This window comes from Diprion similis, chromosome 12, assembly GCF_021155765.1.
Source record: "Diprion similis isolate iyDipSimi1 chromosome 12, iyDipSimi1.1, whole genome shotgun sequence".
In the NCBI taxonomy this organism is placed as follows: domain Eukaryota; kingdom Metazoa; phylum Arthropoda; class Insecta; order Hymenoptera; family Diprionidae; genus Diprion; species Diprion similis.
The window spans coordinates 5,295,258-5,315,220 of record NC_060116.1 but is presented as its reverse complement, the minus strand read 5'-3'; the positions used below and the strand labels follow the sequence as shown (position 1 = coordinate 5,315,220).

The following is a 19,963-nucleotide window of genomic DNA, read 5'->3' as shown; positions in this document are numbered from 1 at the left end:
ACAACATGATTGAGTAAATAGTACGTTTCAAATAATGTCTTCATTGTTTGATAATCGGAATTATAAGGAACATGGAAGAGGAATTAAATTTGATGCCTATCCTGTTTCCTGAAGATTGAATGTTTTATTGCACGAGGTTTAAATTAACTTTGGGAGAAAGTAAATTTTATAGATTCTCAAATATTTTGAAAACATAAACAAGTAGAAATTCAACAAGTTTGTTCTATGTTCTGAAATTTTTATACTTTTATTCTTTAACGGACGAAATCAACGTCGTTATTTTCCGTAAAACGGGCTGAATTCATATTTTAAAGGCTGTTTCAACTAAAGGAACACGTTGATTTACTTCATGATAATGTTCAACAAATTTATTTTAATGAGTATTTCGTTACCAATTTCTGGAAAAAATGTTTAAGACATGCTCCGCTGCCTTCTTTTCTTCCGTCTATCGATTAACTTAAACAGCTAATACATATTCAAATAAATTATTTCTCTTCCTCTGTTCCCCTTTACTTGAAAATTGAATCATAAATTTTAGTGTCAATTGTCATTGTCTAAGCGCGTGCAAAAACCGTTTTTTTAACACGTTTAACAATAATTATAATCTGTAACAATTTGTTCACACGGTACATTGTACAAGATTCTTAAGTGGGTATTTTTATTCTAAAAATATGACAGGGGATAAGCGAGAGATTATTCAACTGGTACGATAATACACGGCCGCAGATTAAACATCGGTTCATTCCGTGCAAAGGATTCGCGGTATTATACGACTATTAATTATTCATCTTTGAATCTTAGTGTCTCAATTCGACACCAGATCGTGTCAGCTGCGATCTAGAGAGGTTCTCAAATCTCGAATAATGAACTTAAACAATTAGTGCTTATCATATTTGGAAAATAAACGATGTAATCTGAATTATATTTGAACTGCTGACGTGTATTGCATTGTTAAAAAAACTTGGGTACAAGTTGCGACGCGATTTGAATCGAAATACAGCCTGTTTCCAAGTGTCGAAAATATCCCGTAAACTCGGAACGAATTTTTATCGATGAAACTGAACGCGAGACAGAGAATCATGGGGAAGTAATCCTTCCACCATGCAGAGAATTGACACGTTAACGCTTGGCGTAAATGTCTGTATAAATGCGCTCGCACACAAATGCATGTCAGGAGATAGCCGGAGCAGAGCTTATCACAATATTCGAAGCGAAATGATCGAGAGTGTCGCTCGTGTGGACAGATTTCTAACCTAAAATACAGAATCGGGTTGATAAATCGCGGAGGGAAATCAATTGGGAAACGATTGGGAAAATGAGCAACCGGAAAACGATCAGAAGAGACTCGGACGTCCCTCTTTCAAACCTCAGTCATAAAGAGTTACTTTTCAAGTTTCTGATCATCGGTGATTACGGCGTTGGTAAGTCGAGAAAAGCTTCCAGCAGCAACATTGCGATAAGCATATTGAATATTTCGATAGAAATGTCTCTGGTGCCGGCTGTAAGGAGTGTACATTTAACATCTGATTGAGTTTAATTATGTCTCGGGAAAGAATGGAAATGTCTTTATTATTTCCTAATTAATCTTCGCCATGCTTTCCATTTTCGAATCATTCATATTTTAACGTTTGTCATTTCTGTCTGATCGTCAGCTGTTTTGCAATTTTTTTACCGCCGACGTTCAAATGTTATCCCCAGTACTCGTTGCAATGCGTCGACGCTTTTAAAATAAATTCTTTAAAGTGTAACCGGCGTTTCGAACCAATCATCTTGACAATTCGATCAATTCTTTTTTACTTCAATCGTTCGAATCCGAATACTTGAGCAGAAAAAACGTTGATTCATTGTATGCACAATTTTCAAAGTCAGAGGGTTGAATTTTTGAAAAATTTGACTATCAATTTTCAGCCAATCTCGTCACTCCGTTTCCATTGGATCGGTAACAGATTGGTTAGAATTTGATTCCGGTTTGTGATTTGAAGATCACTTTTGCAAGCTTTTACTTAACTTACACTTTTTACTCATTTTTTTTCTCATACGAAATTAGGGAGTATCTTAAATTTTTTTTCGAACAATTGGCTAAATCAGAACTCTTGAAAGCCTCAATTTCCGTTGAAATACGGTTATTTATCTTTGCTTCTGTACAGGCGCAAGCTAGCTACTTTTTTCATTTCATCTCATTCAAACTAAACGTATTATAATTCGCTTTCAGCGGCAATTGTTCACACGTTTACGGCAACGGAAGATTTCTTCAATTACTCCAATTATTGTAACTGTATTCCAATTACTGACTGTTTCTCTTTTCTGTTTCAATTTGTTTTATTATTCTTACTACACCATGAAGCCGGGATATATTTTCCAATCTCGTAACGGGTGATTAGTAGCTTTGTGCCGAGTCGCAATAGCTGATATACATGAATTAATACATCACTAGGTTGAAGTTCGTAACGGAACGTTCTTTTTAATCACGCTATTTCATAATATCCGAATTTATAGAAACGCATTACACGCTAAATTATAGCTTAAATGTAGAAATTTTCATTTATTTTACAACTGCGCTATTCTTACAAACTAATTCTAAAGTTGCAAAATAGTGGCTAGTTTTTATTGTATCTTTATTCTAGATTAACTAATTTTGAACTCGTAATTAGTTAATTTTACTCTGAAACATAATTCATATCAGGTATTGCTTTTCATTTACTTTTAGGTAAAACAGCCATCGTCCGAAGATATACAGAAGGTAATATTCTTCTTTAGTCATTTCAATAGTTACAGTCACGCATGAATGAAAATAATGCATGTTTTATTGTGTATTCAGATGTCCGCAAGTACGCGTCATTACTTCTTGAGAAAATAAAAGGAACGGGAGAATTAGGAAAGAAAGCGAAACTTATTTCTTCCTATCCATCACGGGTTTGATCTATTTTTATTAATCGTTTTTCGAACTCTTCAATTCGCTCGCATGATGTTTCTATTTTACCGCACCCAAACTCTTATAATATTTTCGCGGAGAATTCTTGACGGCTTATAAATTAATACTGAGTTTTAAGATAAATATTTAATCTTTTAAACGCATTTTACATCAAATTTTGTGTAAATACATTTTTTGAAAGCAATTAGTATATTCCATTGGTTTCATTCGTTTCTTCTACAAATAATACTACATTTACACTGTATTCACGGTATATTTGTCGAATTGAGAAAACAATAAGACATGGATACGAAATTTCTTGACCTTACAACCATTTCTTGAATTACAACCATTTATGAAGGTAGGCACCTCAAAATTATTGTTGTCTTGAACGGAATTTCAGACAGTTTCCTTTAATTCAATTCTCGGGATTTAAAAATTTTCAAACAACAATTTCAGGATAAAGAATTTGTATTAATATGTAAACATATTTGTGTGAATCGTATGTAAGTATAATTGTAAAAAATCAAGGGTCAAATCAAGTCTGCAAGTCGAGTCGTCATTGAATGAACTATGCATATATATAACTTTTATAGATAAATGTATATATATTTTCTTGATACAGTGACAAACAGCTACATACCTATACATAATACCTTATATATACACTAAATGTAAGTAACTTTCGAGGAGAAACGATGCTTCGCGGTGGAATAAAATCCGTCTCCTCACCCAAGACCATTTCTAGCTCGAGTTTCAACTGAGAAAGTTCCGTTTCTTTAGCATACTCAAGTGTAGCTGGTTTAGTAGTTACACTGTATACTTATGTGGGTGTATTAGGTTCACATTTAATATACTAGCTTTAAGAATAATCGCAAAGGAAGTTGAACCGTACGGATGATTATCGTCACATTCGATTTTGGTTACGTCTTTAATCATTTTTCTTCACTTTTTGCTTTTTATATTTTCAGAAAATCTTTATAAATTTTCAATCTCCCAACTATCATGAAAAATCTTGTAATTTTTTCTTTCTTTCTTGTGTACACAAGTTTTGACATTATTTATATTTTCTTTCCTACATTTTCTCCAAGAAGCTCTTAAATCATCTGGTGCAACTTTTCGTGTAATTCTCCACCAAAGATTTCTGATTTTATTCATGAATTTCTTTACTTTTTTAACGCTGGATTTTTCTTTTTTTGCTTACTTTTTATATTATTTGGTTCACAATTACCGGCTTATAAGATCGCGAGTGATAATCTGGCGTCTTCTCGAGACGATCCGCAGCTGTAAAATGGCTTATAATGCATAAAATAGTAGGAAAACCTACCCTAATATGGTGAGCTGGTGTGACTTCTGAGCCTATAATGTAAGGGTTATACGTGGGCATGAATGCCCCCCCCCCCCCCCCCCCCCTCTTTGCGCGAAATTTGCATGAATTTGAATAAATATTCTTTTTTCTCACGATTTACGAGTCACTCGCAAATTTATTTATTTTCTTCGCAGTTTTTTTCTCTCATCCTATTTCACATGTTTTTTTTTCTCATCTTCTCCTTATTCTTCCAGGGAAATTCTCATCGAATTACAAGATTACCATAGGCGCTGATTTTGCGATAAAAACTCTCGACTGGGATCCCCATACAAAAATAAATCTGCAATTATGGTAATTGACAATTTGCATCATGACGCGACGAGTATATTTTCTACAAAAATGAAAAACGGAATCTGATATATATATGTAATATATATAAGTTGATTAAGTTACACGGAATTGGCGGCGGAACTTTTCCTGAATCAATATATTGAGCTTGTATACGCGAAGCTCGGATCACGCGTATAAATACCACTTTTATCGAGATTAATTATTCGTCGAAGGGACTGAAGATAATAAATTCTTTGAAAAATAAATAAGCCTGATTATAATTCGAAGGGAAAATATTTGAAAACGTCTTTCAGATGAATAAATTTTTTCATGTATACATATACATATCGTCTGTACTTCAAGCTTATAACACATTTTCAACCGAAGGTCTCTATCTATACTTTTATTCTTCGAATGATGAGTTTCATCAGCTAAAATTAACAAGGGATATATTCTCGCATGCGTCTGAAAATATACAGACATCTACATACCTACGCACAATATCAGGGTGGTACTATTTTCAGCTTTATTCACAACAATTTTTAAGTAAACCAAAAAATTGTGCAAATTTTTATTTAATCGTACCTAATTTTATTAAAAATAAGTTCATAATTTGCAATAAATTTAAATTCTCATCAAAGTTATTCCAAAAATATTCGGGGTCAAAATATCCGAGTATGAAAACGAAATTTTTGAAATAACTAAGAATAAATTATTAAACAGTGGCATTCTAAGTTAATTTATCGGTTAATCACTGGCTTGGTGCAAATTTTCTAATGCTTCTTTATTTTCTTTAACGATCTAATTTTTCCGTTTATTTTTTTAGGGACATTGCGGGACACGAGAGATTTGGTTACATGACGAGAGTTTACTACAAATACGCGTAAATCTTTTTTATTTTATTATATCTTATTTACCTACCAGTACCAAGAGTTTATATCTATAATAATAATAATAATAATAATTAACGGTGTGTAAAAAGTTTTCGCTGCGGTGTTTAATGCTGGTTTTTATTATTACAAAAATGAAATTGCAACGTTGCTCTTTTATATCGTATGTAGATACATTATATCTACGTGTATCGAAAGTCTTATGTGACCTGGTTTCCTTCCGTTCCATGCAGTAAAGTTGTTTCGACTTTACTTCCTCCGCTATGAATATACCAAACTGTTTGCCTTTGGCTTTAAATATAGATTTTCTTGTCAGCATTTTCAGATACGATGTTTACAAATTTCCGCCCCTTATCGCGTCTTATTTTCACCCTTATCGAAACGTGTGTGAGAAAAAAGAATCGATGCGAAAAAGAAAACAGAAAGAAAGAGAAAAAGCTTGTGCCAGAAGTTTTTTTGTCAAATGTCTGATCGAGATCGAGCCTCGACGTCATCACTGCACAGTGATTTTAAACACATTCAATTGTTTACTCGCTGCAGTTATCTCTCTTTATTTCCTCTTTTTAATTCAAAATATTCGGAGGCTACGGTATAAAGTTTAAAACAAAAACACAAAGGAGAAAAAAAAATTTAAACCCCGAGAGAGAAAAGTTACAGAACATAATTATTTTCTAGGCTTGCCGCTGCTCTGGTGTTCGATATCTCGAGGGTTGCGACTTTTCAATCTGTGAAGAAGTGGCTCGTCGATTTACGCGAAAAAATCACCCTCCCAGATGGATCCAGCATCCCCGTCGTACTGCTTGCGAACAAATGCGACATTCAACATGCCGCAGTTCCAAACGAGCAGATCGTCAAGTTTTGCAAAGAAAACTCCATCGGTTCCTGGTACATTACATCGGCCAAGGAAAACGTTAATATCGGTTTGTACTCTCCAGCAGTTATTCAAACACAATTATATCCGGTGTAGGAAAAATTTCTCTGAAAGAACTTGGAGAGAGTTCTGTTTTGAAATACCTTCAGTGATTTTTATGCAACGTCGTTTCGTTCGGTGAAAAATTTATTAAGTGGTTGAGAGAAGTAACCAAATGCTTTTGCAAATATGTGTGAAATTTTTCTTACGTACCGTGAAAATCTCTGGAATTAATTTTTTCTAATTTCCAACGAATAATAATTTAATTTTTTTTATAAACTTTCGGCAGAGAAATTTTTTCCATCAGGATTTAGTGTACAACATAGACACGATTGCGTAAATAAAATCTTGATTCTAAACTGCAGTATAATTATTGATATAAATTTTATTCACCGACTATTTCCGCATCGGTTTAACGAGAATAAATTTATCATCCATATGCTAAATTGAAGAAAATTACCGGAATTTCAAGAGAATAATGAATTCACGCGGAATATGATGACGCATTTATTTTCGCAGACGAAGCGATGCGATACCTGGTGGAAAATGTTCTAAAGACCAGATTAGAAGACGAGATACGAGATTCGATAAAACTTCGAGACGGACCGGTGTTTCAGGAGAAAAATACGTGTTGTAAAACCTGATTGATCAAAAACGCTTCCGTGAATTCGAGAAATCTGTTTCGCATTCGTATTAAGTTATAATATTCAACTTGATTCTAAAAATTACGTCATTAACCCGAAATTGACACGATATATCGCTACCCAAGATGCGTAAATATGACGTATATGTACATAACATTATCTCACATTGATATACGTACATACACGATATTAATTGTTATATAGGTTTCGAATTTACGAATATGCATTACCGATCTTGGATTGAAAATTATGAAAAACATCATATTACATGTACGTGAATTATTGATAGACACATATATCGTCGTCTGTGTATATATATATATATTTGGTTTCTTTTTACAGACGTTTTAATAATTGTACATAATAATATGTGGTAATATTGATATGAATTTGCGTGTATATGCACATATCATATGTACATATATACATATACATGTTATTTTTCGTATTATAAAAAAAATGGTCTCTGATTTTATCATTTATACGTCGACTAATTTTTATAACAATAGTTTAATTATCTGCGTATACCTCTAATAGCGATATATTTACAAGGGTGTGTATGTGTATATACATGTATATGTTGTTCTTGTTTTGTATCGTTATCATCTTTGGTTATAATAAATTTTTACATCATCCTACTGGGCATATGATATTTTTCTATAATATTGTTTTAGTTAAAATATGATATGTCTATAACGAATATGTGTTTGTGGGCACGGTACATAACATGTTATATACATATATTATTCCTATATATACATTCTAAATTTAGCTTTCGCTCAACTACAGAGCTTACTTTTATTATAAATAAAAATGTATAAATACATATTTATAGGTATTTAAGCGTGTGGATACACTCGAATTTTACTTTAGTATTAATATAAAATTACGGTTTAAATATACAATAAACTTAACACGGGTTTTAACGTAAATTTTTAAATTATACCTAATCGTTTTCAGACTCGAGGATCGCGTGATTCTTAATTAGTGTATTTAACTATTCTTGGTATAATTAACGAGATTCTTGTATAAGCGTGATCACGAATCACCACGTTTTATTTAAATCGTCGATCGCCTCTGCCGTGAAAAAAGTTAAGCTTTAAAATCGGAGAATATGAACAAAGTCCACGTAAAGACGGCTTTGGCTATCGCAACGATTCGATAAGGCTCACTTAGAGTAACTTTAACAAGCTAATCTTGACGCTTTATCATCCACTTCGCCGAGTCTTGCAACCCTTAAAATACTGCAGATCGTTACAACACGGCCATTTCAGAGCGATTCTTTTTTCTTTATTTTTTTTTTTAGTTCTTTGGAAAATCACAATATATTGTTGGAGTGCGAATCTCTCGTTGGACTCATCGGGTTCATAGCCACGGATACGGTGGACACCATAGTTCTGCTGTAGCTATCTCTTGAAGAGTCTGAAATTTGAGGAAACTAAGTTTAATGTCAACGGTATTCAGTTGATATTCATGTATAATACCAAGATCATTGTTAAGTAAAATCAATTGACATTTAAAAGATGAAATGAATAGTCAAAACAATAACTGAGATAAAAACGTAATCAAGTAAACGGTTGTTAGTTGTTAAAACTTGTTGTACAAAATTATTCTAGACAGATCTTGACTGTTAGTTCGGTGTTAGTTTAGTTAGTAAGTGTGTTTTAAAATATAGATGTTTATTTTTTTACACTGTAAAGAGATACAGTTTTCGATTAAATTCGAGGTAGATTAGTTTAATTATTATAATCTAATATTGTTACTACTACTATTACTGTAGTGCATTAGTAGGTACCTATATTCACTGCCACCGAACATGCAAACGTCCGAGTGTGGTTTTCATGGAATGGTTTTAAGTAAAAAAATGTTTGGGTAGTTCGAGTCAGCTACACCTGAAACTGCCAAAAAGGAAAACAATCGTCAAGTCTTTGGAAGAAAAGAATACCTCTAACTATATTGAATGAAAATTGTTTTGATGATGTAGGTAGGAGTTGCACAGTGAAGATAAATTGTGAAATTCGTGAATAGGCCAAATAATGGATTCAACGTGCTAACAGAATTTTTTCCTCTCTGTTCATTCGTTATTTTGGTTCGGTTAGGAGAACCACGGACGTCTAGAAATCGTCGTTTGATAGATTATAGATAGATTATAGATACGAAAGCATAATAAGATGTATCGTTTGCTTGTTACGTGCAATAAATTTAGGTACGATATATATAATTTAATACTAACAGGTATCGGATACCTACGTATGGTGTAAATATTTTGTGTAATAGGATGTGTGTGTAGATGTGATTGGATATCCAGAATGACGTGCAAGGACTTCTGTTCAAGGATGTATCAGACGCATAATATGTATAGTCTAGTCGAAAAAATGTCGAAGCAAAACAAAGGCCGAAAATCTACGACTGAATTCCATCGAGATGAATTTAATTGAAATAGTAACCCTTCATCGCGAGGAAAGAAAACATTGAAAAAATATGAATTTATAATATACGTCGTATCAACAAGTCTCCCGATTTAGATCTTCCGCGAATTCCTCTTTTCAAAACTCTGCAGAACCGAATATTTCTAAAGATGTGATTTCAGAACAAAACGAACTGTAATTAAAAATAATTGAATAAGCGACATGCTTTTGACACTTGATAAATAGTACCATACCTACAACGTGATTAGCTCTATAAAGTTGTTCAAGTAATTATAGCTTTATATTGAAATTCTCAGATGGTTCTCAAATTGAATTCGGTTAATTGCTTTAGTCGCCCCTGCCTTGAAACTTTGTCCAAAACTTTTGTCGCGTCCCAATTGTTTCGCCTGAAACATCCTGAATGTTTTTTCTTTCTTTCTTTCTTTTTTTTGTTTTTGTTGTTGTTGTTTCATTTCTGGTTTCAATGGGGGATATTGTTATAAACAAACACAGGCATCACACAGAGAAGAGAGAAAGAAGTTAATTAATGAACCGGCCCGAGTTGCGCCAAGACATGCCGATGCCGCCAATCTTAGAAGCATTTTAGTCCCTTCACTTACGAAACTGTGTGTAAACTGCTATTGTAATTTGTCTACACGGTGGTTCGGTCAGAGTTTCGTGACCTTATCTACCGTCGCGACGACGATGTCATGGACGTGGTTGTGGTGGACTTGGTTTGGCGTGTGGATGTTGTGATGTTGATGGTGGTGATGGTTACCTTGGTGTAAATTGTTCTGTGGTGGCGCGCTGCTCCCGTGAGGAGTTAGCGATGCCCGGATGCTCGAACAGCTTATAACCCCGGCGTAAGCCTGCCTGTATTGCTTGTTCATTATCACGTAGATTATTGGATTCACGCAGGAGGCGAAGTAAAGCAAAAGGTAGCCGGCAACGTGGAGTCCTGGAAGGGTAATTATGCCATAATTATAATCAACTTCACGGTCACTCGATGAGAGAAAATACCTCAGCAGATTTTCTGCACTTATTTAAGTATCAAATCGTGTATACTTGACCGCAGTCATTCTGTGGGGGCTAATTTTTTCGCCGAAACGGTTAGGTTGGCAATGCAAAATCAGTTTGCAGCGCCATCTTTGTTAACATTACGTAACCTGTAATCGTCAAATCTAACCTAAGAAAGGTTACAAAGATTGAGTTTGTATCGCGGCTGGTCGATTGCTGGTCGCAACTTGAACGATTAGACGAAAAAATTAACTCTCTTAGAATCACTTCATGAGGTCAAGTGGACGTGGAGGTTATACAAGGCATTATAGAGGAGAAAGTGTACGTAGGTACATGTAGGTATAGAAAATTTCTTGCTGGAATTCTTGCTTGCGTAACTTTGTAATATATCTTTGCAGAAGTCGATGAATTTTGTAGGTATGTCAGGTATGAGTTGTAGGGAAAAACAGTGTGAAAGATATTCCCAGTGAAATTCAGTGCAGCTTCAATTTTTCACATTCCCTTATAGTCTATGCATTGTTTCATCTTGAAAACTTTCCGATTTCTCTCCATTTCTCGACACACAATTCCTGTTTTCTATTCAACTCTTACTCCGCAATTTTACCTGCTACTATATATCACATATAAGTATGTACAATTGTACATATTCCTCGTATTTTTGGTGTTCAAACAAACTTTTAAACTGGTTGCGAGAACAAGCGGATGGTTATTGTTTTGTTACTTTTGAGTAGGTTGGAAAAATACATTACAAAGTAAAAATGTACGCACTTTCTTTCGAATATTGCAGATAATATACATATATATATATATATATATATATATCGATTAATGATTGAGAATATGAAAGAATATCGTGAAATGGAATGCTCACCAGGATGCTCGACGGAAGCATCAGCGACCTTGACGATCGTGATGGGCAAATAGCACGCTAGGAAACTGAGAAAAATAGCAAGGACCATTTTGGTGATGCGCCACTCGCTTCTCCGCTGTTTTATCTCCCTCACATCCTTCCTGGGTGAGTGTGGTGACTTGATAGTCGGTGCGGCGTGTTTTCTCATTCGTGATTCGGATCTGGTAAACAGTCGAAATAGGGCGTGATATAAAAAAATGGAGTTGTCCATTTTTTCAAGAGCCTTCAAAATTTCTTCGATTCGGTGAAAATAAAAATTTGGCTTGTTCGTTTTAACGATCAATAACGCTCACCTGTGAACGACCCAAAATATCTTCGCATAGCATCCCACGATCATGATGCATGGTATTAAGAATCCCATGACGAACAGGAAGGTCTTGGAGCTGTGACCCTGGGTGTCTTTCACGATAGAACAGGTCTCAAGATTGGGATCGTAATCGAATTTGCCTGAAATGAGATTTAGGATCAGAGATCTAAGTACTGCCTACGCAACTGGCACGCGTTATTGTCACGAGCGACTGACTGATTTACAAATTGACAGACTTGACAGTGGACGACATGATTTCTCAACTACGAATTTCATAATCGGATCTAATCACTGCGTCGGTGTGTGCGTGTGTGCGTGTCCAAGAATATGTACTCCTTAACAATCTTGACATTTTTTACTCACCCCAAACTCCTAACAGCGTTGGGACTTGCATGCCGTACGAAAAACACCAGCAGAAGACGATCATCAACGCGATCCAATGCTTTTTATAAACCTTGTTGTATTTCTCGTGATGAGCTATCATGATGTACCTATAATCGCAAGGAAAACGAACCTTATTGCATGATTTTTGGGAGGAAATTCATGAACTTTAAAAATCTTGTTTTAGTCGGTAACATCAGTAAAGATTGATAGTTTTCGGTTTTTTTTTTCATGCTCTTCTGATTTTTTTCTTGCAGGAGATAAAACCGACGTTACGATATACGACATTTTCATATATAATACGTATCACGTATGAATATTTGTTTTACCTGTTGACAGTGATAGCAGCCACGGAGAGCAAGCTGACGCCGACGTTGCCGTATCTCAAGAACGGCACCAGGTGACAGAGGAAATTGTTCGCAGCCCATCGACTGTCGATGAAACGTATAGAATCAAAGGGCAGCACCAGAAGGCAGAAGATGAAATCCGCAACGCATAAACTGGAATTCAAACGTGAGAATAAGCAATTATTATATGAAAGATTTTTGCAATTGTGAACTTTTGTTAAAACTTCACAACTTTCGCATTTCTGCGGTCAGGAAATTCTTTGAAAATAACAAAAAAAAATTTTCGAGTTGAAAATTTAGCGAAGATCCATGTCATCGCGATGAGGGAGAAAAAAAAAAAAAATAATAATCCCAACAAAACGAACAGATGTGAGAGTCCGATATTTGCTCCACTCTTCAAGGTTTCAGAAAGTTACAATTTAAGGCGAAAGTCGGTAGAAATTCGCAGTACACAAGACGACGAAAACGAATAGCGAAAAATGCGGTATCGTAGCTCTGTGGAAGTCAGACAAGTCTTGGGAATTGAATTTGATTCGGGTTTCGAAATTTAATTTACTCCCGAGGGTGGTGGTAGGTTGTCGGAAATATAGTCAGAGGGTCGAGAAAGGTGCGACCAATTTTATTATACTCTTTGCTCACTTGACACATTTTTGGAATTTGTTTTATTAAATTTGACAAAAAGCATCCCTCGCAGCGACTCGGTCGTATTAAACAGACGTATCCTTCGTTCGATTCAACATCCTGAAAGAAAAAGCTCGCTTGCAAATATTGTACAGCGACGCCTTCTCGTCGTCGCAATTTATACATTACAACTCTGTACCAGCGTTTGCTCTACGGGCTACAGTATGCTGCTACTAGGTTTTGTGAAGATAAATTTAACAGAGCGCCTCTCGAGTAGCCGAAGAAGAGAAGAAACGTCGGACAAAGAAACCGATAAAAGAGACGTAATTACTTCCAATTGTAAAAAGTTTTCAACCGTTCGCAGCCGCACGGCGCGACAAAGTTTTAAATTCAATTGATTTCTTGCCGAGCCAGATGATTCAATTATTTACACGATATCTGTTTCTACTCCGAGCTTATTTATTCATTTTCATTCTGGTGATTTTAACGTCTGAGGCAACACATTCACCTACCTAATTATGAAAGCAGCGGCTACGTTGCGAACCTTCGGGTACCTGCAGAGTGCTATAATTGTCAAAAGATTTCCAACCACTCCGGTTACCAATATCAAAATTGCCACGGTTGCAGCGAAATTTCTCAGCGGTCTAGAAAACCTGCAACAAAATAAACGAACAACATGACATTAATGAAAAACAAGACAGGAAAAAAAATTGAGAATATTCTCTGTGCATGTATTTTTGTTGAAATTCATTAGTTTAAAAAAAAAAAAAAAATTGCCTTTTGTTGTCTCAGAAATTTTGCCTATTTTATTTTCACACGAAACAAGCAAGCTCTGAATTCGACACGAAAAGTTTGCAGCGGAACAAATTTTGTCTCTATCGTAATCCAGCTTATAATATTTTTCTGAATCTGGAGCGGATATGCAATAAGCCATAAAGATGGAACAGGAGCGACGCTGATTGGCCATATAAATGCGTGTGCTTTTTTCAACAAGTTTTAGGTACGCTGTAAAACTTATAGCTTCCACTTGCAGCTACTGCTACCTAATAACGTCGCGAAATGGGAAACTACTTTGGCAAACTGCATAATCCGAGTCACTCTCATATGGATGCAAAAGTTTCCTCGTTCTACGCCAAATTGTCTATTTCACACTACATTCTATACAGTATAAAGTTTATCGTCGGTGTTTTGACGTTCTCTAAACTTTGAACCGAAATCAATTGGTATACGGAATGAATTGACTAGTTTGAGAAAGACCAAAATGCAACATCACAGAATGCTTGTGGAAATAAGAAATAAAGAACGAAAGAAATGCAGTTTACGTTAACTGACACGTCACATCTACTTTTGAAAATGACGTTACTAGTATCTATATTTGGCTTCGAGTTATCTCCGTCATACATGCATGACTATCGACTGAACAACCACGCATTGAACAGAGATACGACAATGGATTCTCCCTTACCTTGAATGCTCGCTATCGATGATATCCATGCTGTAATTGGCGTCTTGGGTGATCTGCGATAGCCAAGTAGCTTCAGGATCCATTTTGAATAAATGCTCGGCTCCGGTCATCTGTAACATTTAATAATCGATTTATTCACGTCAATTTTACACACTATTCGAATGATGGGGGTGCACTCGTCACTCGACCCGTACGGTCGTTTCTAGAATCGTGTTTAATCTACTGTATACACGTTAATTCGTCAACGTCAAATTAACGGATTAGTTCGGTAGGAGCATGAGAATGACCTTTAAAATGAAAATTTCAACGTTCTCTCCCGGCGTCATTTGTGTCCAACACACACATACGGGCTCGATACAACAATTAAAGGGACCAGCATGAGTCAGCTTTGACAAATGGGCAAAGACGCGTTTCTCACTAACGTCATCGTTTTCCTCGAATAGGTATTTATTTTTTCACGAACCGAACATTCGATCCTTCGTTTCTTCCTGATTACCCGGACGTTATACAGCGATAACATTTTTCTTCAGAAAAATTACTCTGAAAAAATTCTTATTTTTATTGCCTCGTGTAATTGTAATAAAATAATGAAAACGCGAGAAACGACGCGTCAGAAGTTTTTCTTGAAAATCAATTATGTACACTCGAGACCACTCTTGAAGCTCTTCGGTTGAGACTTTCAAAGCTTGTTCAGCTCGTCAAGGCTAACAATCGTTATGGAGACCACAAACGTGATAACAACTTCAATATTCGAAACTCTGTTCCGACTGTCTCCATTCGACATGAAATACCTAAATAATTTTCATACAAATCGGCAAATCCGACTGAGGTTTCTCCCCAATCACGTGACTCTGTTTGTGTACAACACAATCCGCATGTATCCATTCAGCAAGTACAACTTATAATAAAACCGCACCTCATTACGTACCGTAGTTTAAACAACGATTATAAACGTCTCGTCGAGGCATTTGGCAATGAATGGTGAATCACGCGAAGTGGAAATACGCGGAATAGCCATTATAACAAGATGACTCGATCACTTGATACACTTAGCCAATCTTCGAAGCAGCAGGCAATGAGCTTATAGAAAGATCTCAGTATACATGAATATCGGATGTTGCGAAGACTTGCGAAGTATGAGGAACTCAGTCACTGGCTTCCTTGAAGTCCTCTTCGGACCCATCCAGCAGCCCCGAAAGCGGGCAGTTACCGGGCGGCAAGTGTGCATTCTAAGCTTTGCCAGAGAAAGTGCATACATGTGTGATTAAAAGCAGTTTACGTGCTTCCTGACGTCGCGGTTGAAAAACTGTTCGTCACCTTCCGGCGCGCCTTGGCTCCCTCCTATTAAGTCGCGATAAAAACGTGGCAGGATGAATGAGGTGGAGATTAGAGATAAGGCGTCTTGTTACGGTATTAAGCTACTCCTTTTCTATCGTGGAAACTTAAGCGTGGTGTAGGATTTCCGGAAGGCCCGGATCGCTCGATAGGCCTCATAAAACTGTGCGGCCTAACACTTAGGACATTAGGTATAACGTCATGGCTACGAAGAACTAGATAAACCTAGATCTGGTCGCACAGCTACACCCACTTCGCAAATTTTTTAGATTGTTGCCAAACAATTATTGCGCAATTTGGCTAACTCTAGCGACACTCACTCGACGATCACTAACATTTTTTTCTCTACATCGCCTCCACACGCGTTCAGCCCGTTTGCCCTCCTGTTGTTTATTCAACGATTAGATACCTCTTGAGTGTTGGACATATATGCATAAGTAAATTTCTTTCGCGTTACACCCAACTCGTTCGAAACTTAGTCGGTACCGAGTGTTTCCTATTAACCGACTGAACAGATGTCATTTTTACAAATTTTCCCGGTTAGTCTGAAACCGGAAAGTTTCTTTTGTCGGAACACCCCGTATTATAAACCGTTTCTTCATCTACGAACATGGCAGTTCCTTACAACATCCTGAAGGTAAACAATTCAATATCTTATTCGGATCGAGTACTCAACTTTTGCGTTATTATAGTCAATATTTTGAATAAATTGTGCAGCTATCAAGTAGGAGATTGAATGTTTGTTTACTACGTTTTCCTCCGATGTTGAAAATCGATGTGAAAAACCGGTTTACTTCTTTCCTTTCCAGCTCCAGCTACACGATGCTTGTACATACATACATTCGAACTAGACACGTAGTGTGTCGTTTTGACTACATACTTTATACATATCCATCCCACACGCTCTATCTCTGTCTTCCGGCTGCTCATTCATTGTAAAATTTATAAACGCTGGTTTATCAATGCCCGTTAATTCACCGGTAGGTACATACTTACATACCCCCACGTATGCCTGTCGGTCACAGTAATTCATCGAGGCGTAGTAAATGTAACACAATATGTATAGTTATTCTCGCATTGCGGGCGTGATAACTTCGTAAATACGTTTACTGAGATAGTTCGCGCAATTGTCGTAGCACGGTCAACAAACACTCGGTGCCCGAAGTAATGTGACGAAAACTTTGCGGTTTGCTCTTGTAAATTCCGAGTAAATTGTACCGAGACTTCGTCCCAGTCACTTGACGCAGAAAACGATGCTCAATTAAGGGCTTTTAGAACGGGAAGTCGAAGTGTTAATTCGTTTTAAATCGCGTGCATATTTTCGTCAGCTATTTAAAATTAATTGCATAACTCTCGATGTGTTTTTTCAAAATCGAGGATAAGGTGCCTGATGTGACGGAACGAAAGAGTGCGAGAAACCGGAAGTGAGGAGGAACTGCGAGGTAAGTTTTAACGTCAATAACGTTATGTCTCTTGTTTGCTCAGTCTGATTGATTTTCTTCGATTCTATCAACTTTCGTACCCGCCTATGTAAGCTCCGGATGACACATGACCGGAATAAAATTGACGAAACCTGGGAGAGCGTTGGTTGGTTTGGTACGTCGAACAATGTATGCTGTATAAGGATGCACGGTGTGACAACATGCTGGCCTGACTATGGGGGTGCTGGATTTAGTAAACTAGGGTTAAACTGCGGCGCATTAACCTCGATTGAGTTTAATTAGGAGAAATTAACGAACACCCGGTATGTGTCCCTTCGCTGCAACGCGGATAAAAAAAAACTCGCACACATTGACAAATGAGGAGAAAAAGAGAGAGAGAGAGAGAGAGAGAGAGTGAGAAATAGCGAAGGAACGGGGCAGGGGGGGGGGGGGGGAGAAAAACGGAAACAACAACCGCGTGAAAGGCGATCCATGGGAATAAAATGTAAGAGATCTTATATCGTATCGTATGAAAGTTGTTGCGATTCATATGTTACACCTGCGAATAGTTTGATCAAAGTACGAGATAGTAAGTACATACAATATAGAATACTAAAAAATATTGTGACTGAGTGTCTGATTGGAAGAAGAAAAACGTTGAAAAAAATTTTGATACGTCTCGTACGAAGTCGAAGACGAAGCAATTATCTACGTTATACCTTCATAGTACGCATAGATCGCGCCTGCGGTATTTCTAGTTGTAAGGTATTGACGTCACCGAATGATTTCCGAGTTAATCACACGAATGTCAATGAGTGACTCAACCTGACTCACTTCTTGCGAGAGAGAAAGGACTTGACCACGTTGTTCAAGTTTCTCGGACGACGATGGTGATGCATATAAGCCGCGTATTGAGTACCTGTACCCTGCTTATATGCGATAAAAAATGTCTTGCTCACGATGCGATGCATCGTGTTCCGAATAATTGCTTCATTCTAACCGGCTCTGACTCATCTTTAAATGGCCTGCAATTTTTCGTCGCGGATGTAAATTTTTTTTTTTTCACTTCGTACTTGTAACGCTCTTTTGCACACCTTCGCGGCGATTGAAAACTATTGTATAGACAATTCTTTTACGTTTTGCATAGAATTGTTACGGATTTTCTCAATCTGCGGTTATAATTTAGCTGAAAAATGATCACATGATTTTTCTTTTACTTTTTGTATATTTCTATTATTTGGATCTAGGTAGTTGTTATTTTTTTATTTTATTTTTTATTATACATATATATGTCATGACAGTTATTTTTCGATCTATTCTTCCTTATCAAAGTTGACTGCTTATTTTTTCTTAATTCAGGAAATACGCAGGGGAAATATCACTTCCAGTTTACATTTGTTACAATATTTAAACACATCTAGATACTATTAAATAACTATCCTTCACTTATTCCATTGATCAAGATAGAGAGTGTAAATGCATATTGGTACAAGAAACTTTCACTAGATGTCGCTAGTGTTCGGCGCTCTCACGATCAAAGTAATTACGAACTGTAACAAGTAAACCGACGATCGGTGAGCGGTGATCAACGATTGAATTGACAATGAATTTGATTGATATATTATTTATCTCGTTTTATCCCGCGGTAACACGTTTATCATCTTTCACGTTATGATGTATCTTGGCCGTTGGATTTTTGATGTGACTGCACAAGTGCAGCGGGTGTTACAAGTGTGTTGGTCTCACCTTTTTTTGTTACCACATGAATGTATAACACGGTGTTGAACCCCTCGAAAGGCCTTTTTATTCTTTCTCCGGTTTGTAATGTGGTCCTCAGCTGCAGACTCGGTATGGCGTGACTAACAGTTTGCCATCATTATCTCGTCGTTCCTGTTTCTAATTTCACTCTTCATTCACTCGCAATCAAACTTATACTTCCACGTCTGTGTGTGTGGGCGTCCGTACATCAGGGATACAATGCGACTCGTATATGAAATTCAAATTCACTCTTTTGTTTCGATGCTTGGCATTCGGGCGGTTTGAACAGTAGCAGTAACAGCACTTTTGACTATCAGTCAGTTTCGAATGATACACATCACTTGAAACTATCCAAGACCCGGTTTATAGTTGATGTTTATTTACCGATGATTAGCCGGTAGTCAAGTGCAGGCGAATGGTAATTTAGTCAAGAATAACTGATCTTCATTCAATTCTCACTTTATCTTCTTATACTTTTTACAACCAATTCTAGATCATATTCGACGATATAACTCTGCAGCAAGTGAATCGCGGATTTACGATTAAGCAAGTTCCTTTCGTTCCTTATCTCGTCTGGGCTTTGACATGATATCACTTTGCCCAACACCTTTTGACCTCTTCAAATAAATTATTATCCGAATGTCAAAGTACACTTGGCGACACGAATTACGACGATGTATCGATCGCTTTACGCAACTAACTCTATTCTCCTTCGCGATCAATTGCGATTGGTCAAGAATCTCCTCTGCATTTTTGCACAACAAATAATGCTCGACTGACCGCTTCAAATGTCACCAAAAGACTGCTTAGTGCTTACCATGCATTCTGTCAACCAGGAGTTACTACGGAGGACGCAGGAGTGGGAGACCCCTGATGACAAATGCTCCCACCTCTTCGTTGTTTAATCGTGTGTCTACGTTCATGTCCACCATGGGTTCGATGTGTTAGTGCAGTTCCTACGTACATACGTATGTACGTCAGGCATAATCCGTAGTCTTT

At 36.7% G+C, this 19,963-nt stretch overlaps 3 protein-coding genes across 6 annotated transcripts in view; 2 read left to right on the top strand and 1 right to left on the bottom strand.

Annotated features, from left to right (window-relative positions):
• Window positions 1-1,110: 1,110 nt before the first annotated feature.
• Window positions 1,111-7,669, top strand: LOC124413587 (ras-related protein Rab-38-like). Its single transcript, XM_046894288.1, has 6 exons — window positions 1,111-1,421; window positions 2,708-2,740; window positions 4,475-4,571; window positions 5,377-5,433; window positions 6,116-6,360; window positions 6,870-7,669. The coding sequence occupies exons 1-6, from the start codon at window positions 1,316-1,318 to the stop codon at window positions 6,992-6,994; spliced, it is 663 nt and encodes a 220-aa protein (XP_046750244.1). The 5' UTR covers window positions 1,111-1,315; the 3' UTR covers window positions 6,995-7,669.
• Window positions 7,670-7,932: 263 nt separating this feature from the next.
• On the bottom strand, window positions 7,933-19,471 carry LOC124413586 (G-protein coupled receptor moody). 3 transcript variants are annotated; one of them, XM_046894286.1, is made up of 10 exons: window positions 18,955-19,471; window positions 14,451-14,564; window positions 13,498-13,638; window positions 12,347-12,517; window positions 12,000-12,127; window positions 11,623-11,776; window positions 11,291-11,490; window positions 10,181-10,360; window positions 8,790-8,892; window positions 7,933-8,416 (listed from the first exon to the last, which is right to left on the bottom strand). In XM_046894286.1, the coding sequence occupies exons 2-9, from the start codon at window positions 14,558-14,560 to the stop codon at window positions 8,834-8,836; spliced, it is 1,143 nt and encodes a 380-aa protein (XP_046750242.1). In that variant the 5' UTR covers window positions 14,561-14,564; window positions 18,955-19,471; the 3' UTR covers window positions 7,933-8,416; window positions 8,790-8,833. The 3 variants fall into 3 exon arrangements, with proteins under 3 accessions (XP_046750242.1, XP_046750241.1, XP_046750240.1); XM_046894285.1 differs by lacking the exon at window positions 8,790-8,892 and having other exon boundaries at window positions 14,451-14,560; window positions 18,953-19,452; XM_046894284.1 differs by lacking the exon at window positions 8,790-8,892 and having other exon boundaries at window positions 18,955-19,451.
• The window catches only part of LOC124413584 (G-protein coupled receptor moody), an 85,039-nt gene continuing 77,487 nt past the window's right edge, over window positions 12,412-19,963 (top strand). Inside the window, exon 1 of one of the 2 annotated variants that reach the window (XM_046894281.1) lies at window positions 12,412-12,530. The gene's annotated coding sequence lies outside the window, so the exon portion shown is untranslated. Of the gene's footprint in view, window positions 12,531-17,102; window positions 17,228-19,963 lie in introns of those variants that run through there. The other variant, XM_046894282.1, reaches the window with a different exon arrangement.

Coding starts and splice junctions, on each gene's coding strand:
- LOC124413587 (XM_046894288.1), top strand. CDS start 1,316: ATGAGCAACCGGAAAACGATCAGAAGAGACTCGGACGTCCCTCTTTCA. Junction 2,741..4,474: donor CGTCCGAAGATATACAGAAG/GTAATATTCTTC, acceptor TTATTCTTCCAG/GGAAATTCTCATCGAATTAC. Junction 6,361..6,869: donor CAAGGAAAACGTTAATATCG/GTTTGTACTCTC, acceptor TTATTTTCGCAG/ACGAAGCGATGCGATACCTG.
- LOC124413586 (XM_046894285.1), bottom strand. CDS start 14,560: ATGACCGGAGCCGAGCATTTATTCAAAATGGATCCTGAAGCTACTTGG. Junction 12,128..12,346: donor GCTGCTATCACTGTCAACAG/GTAAAACAAATA, acceptor TTGCGATTATAG/GTACATCATGATAGCTCATC. Junction 10,361..11,290: donor TGCTTCCGTCGAGCATCCTG/GTGAGCATTCCA, acceptor TTACCCTTCCAG/GACTCCACGTTGCCGGCTAC.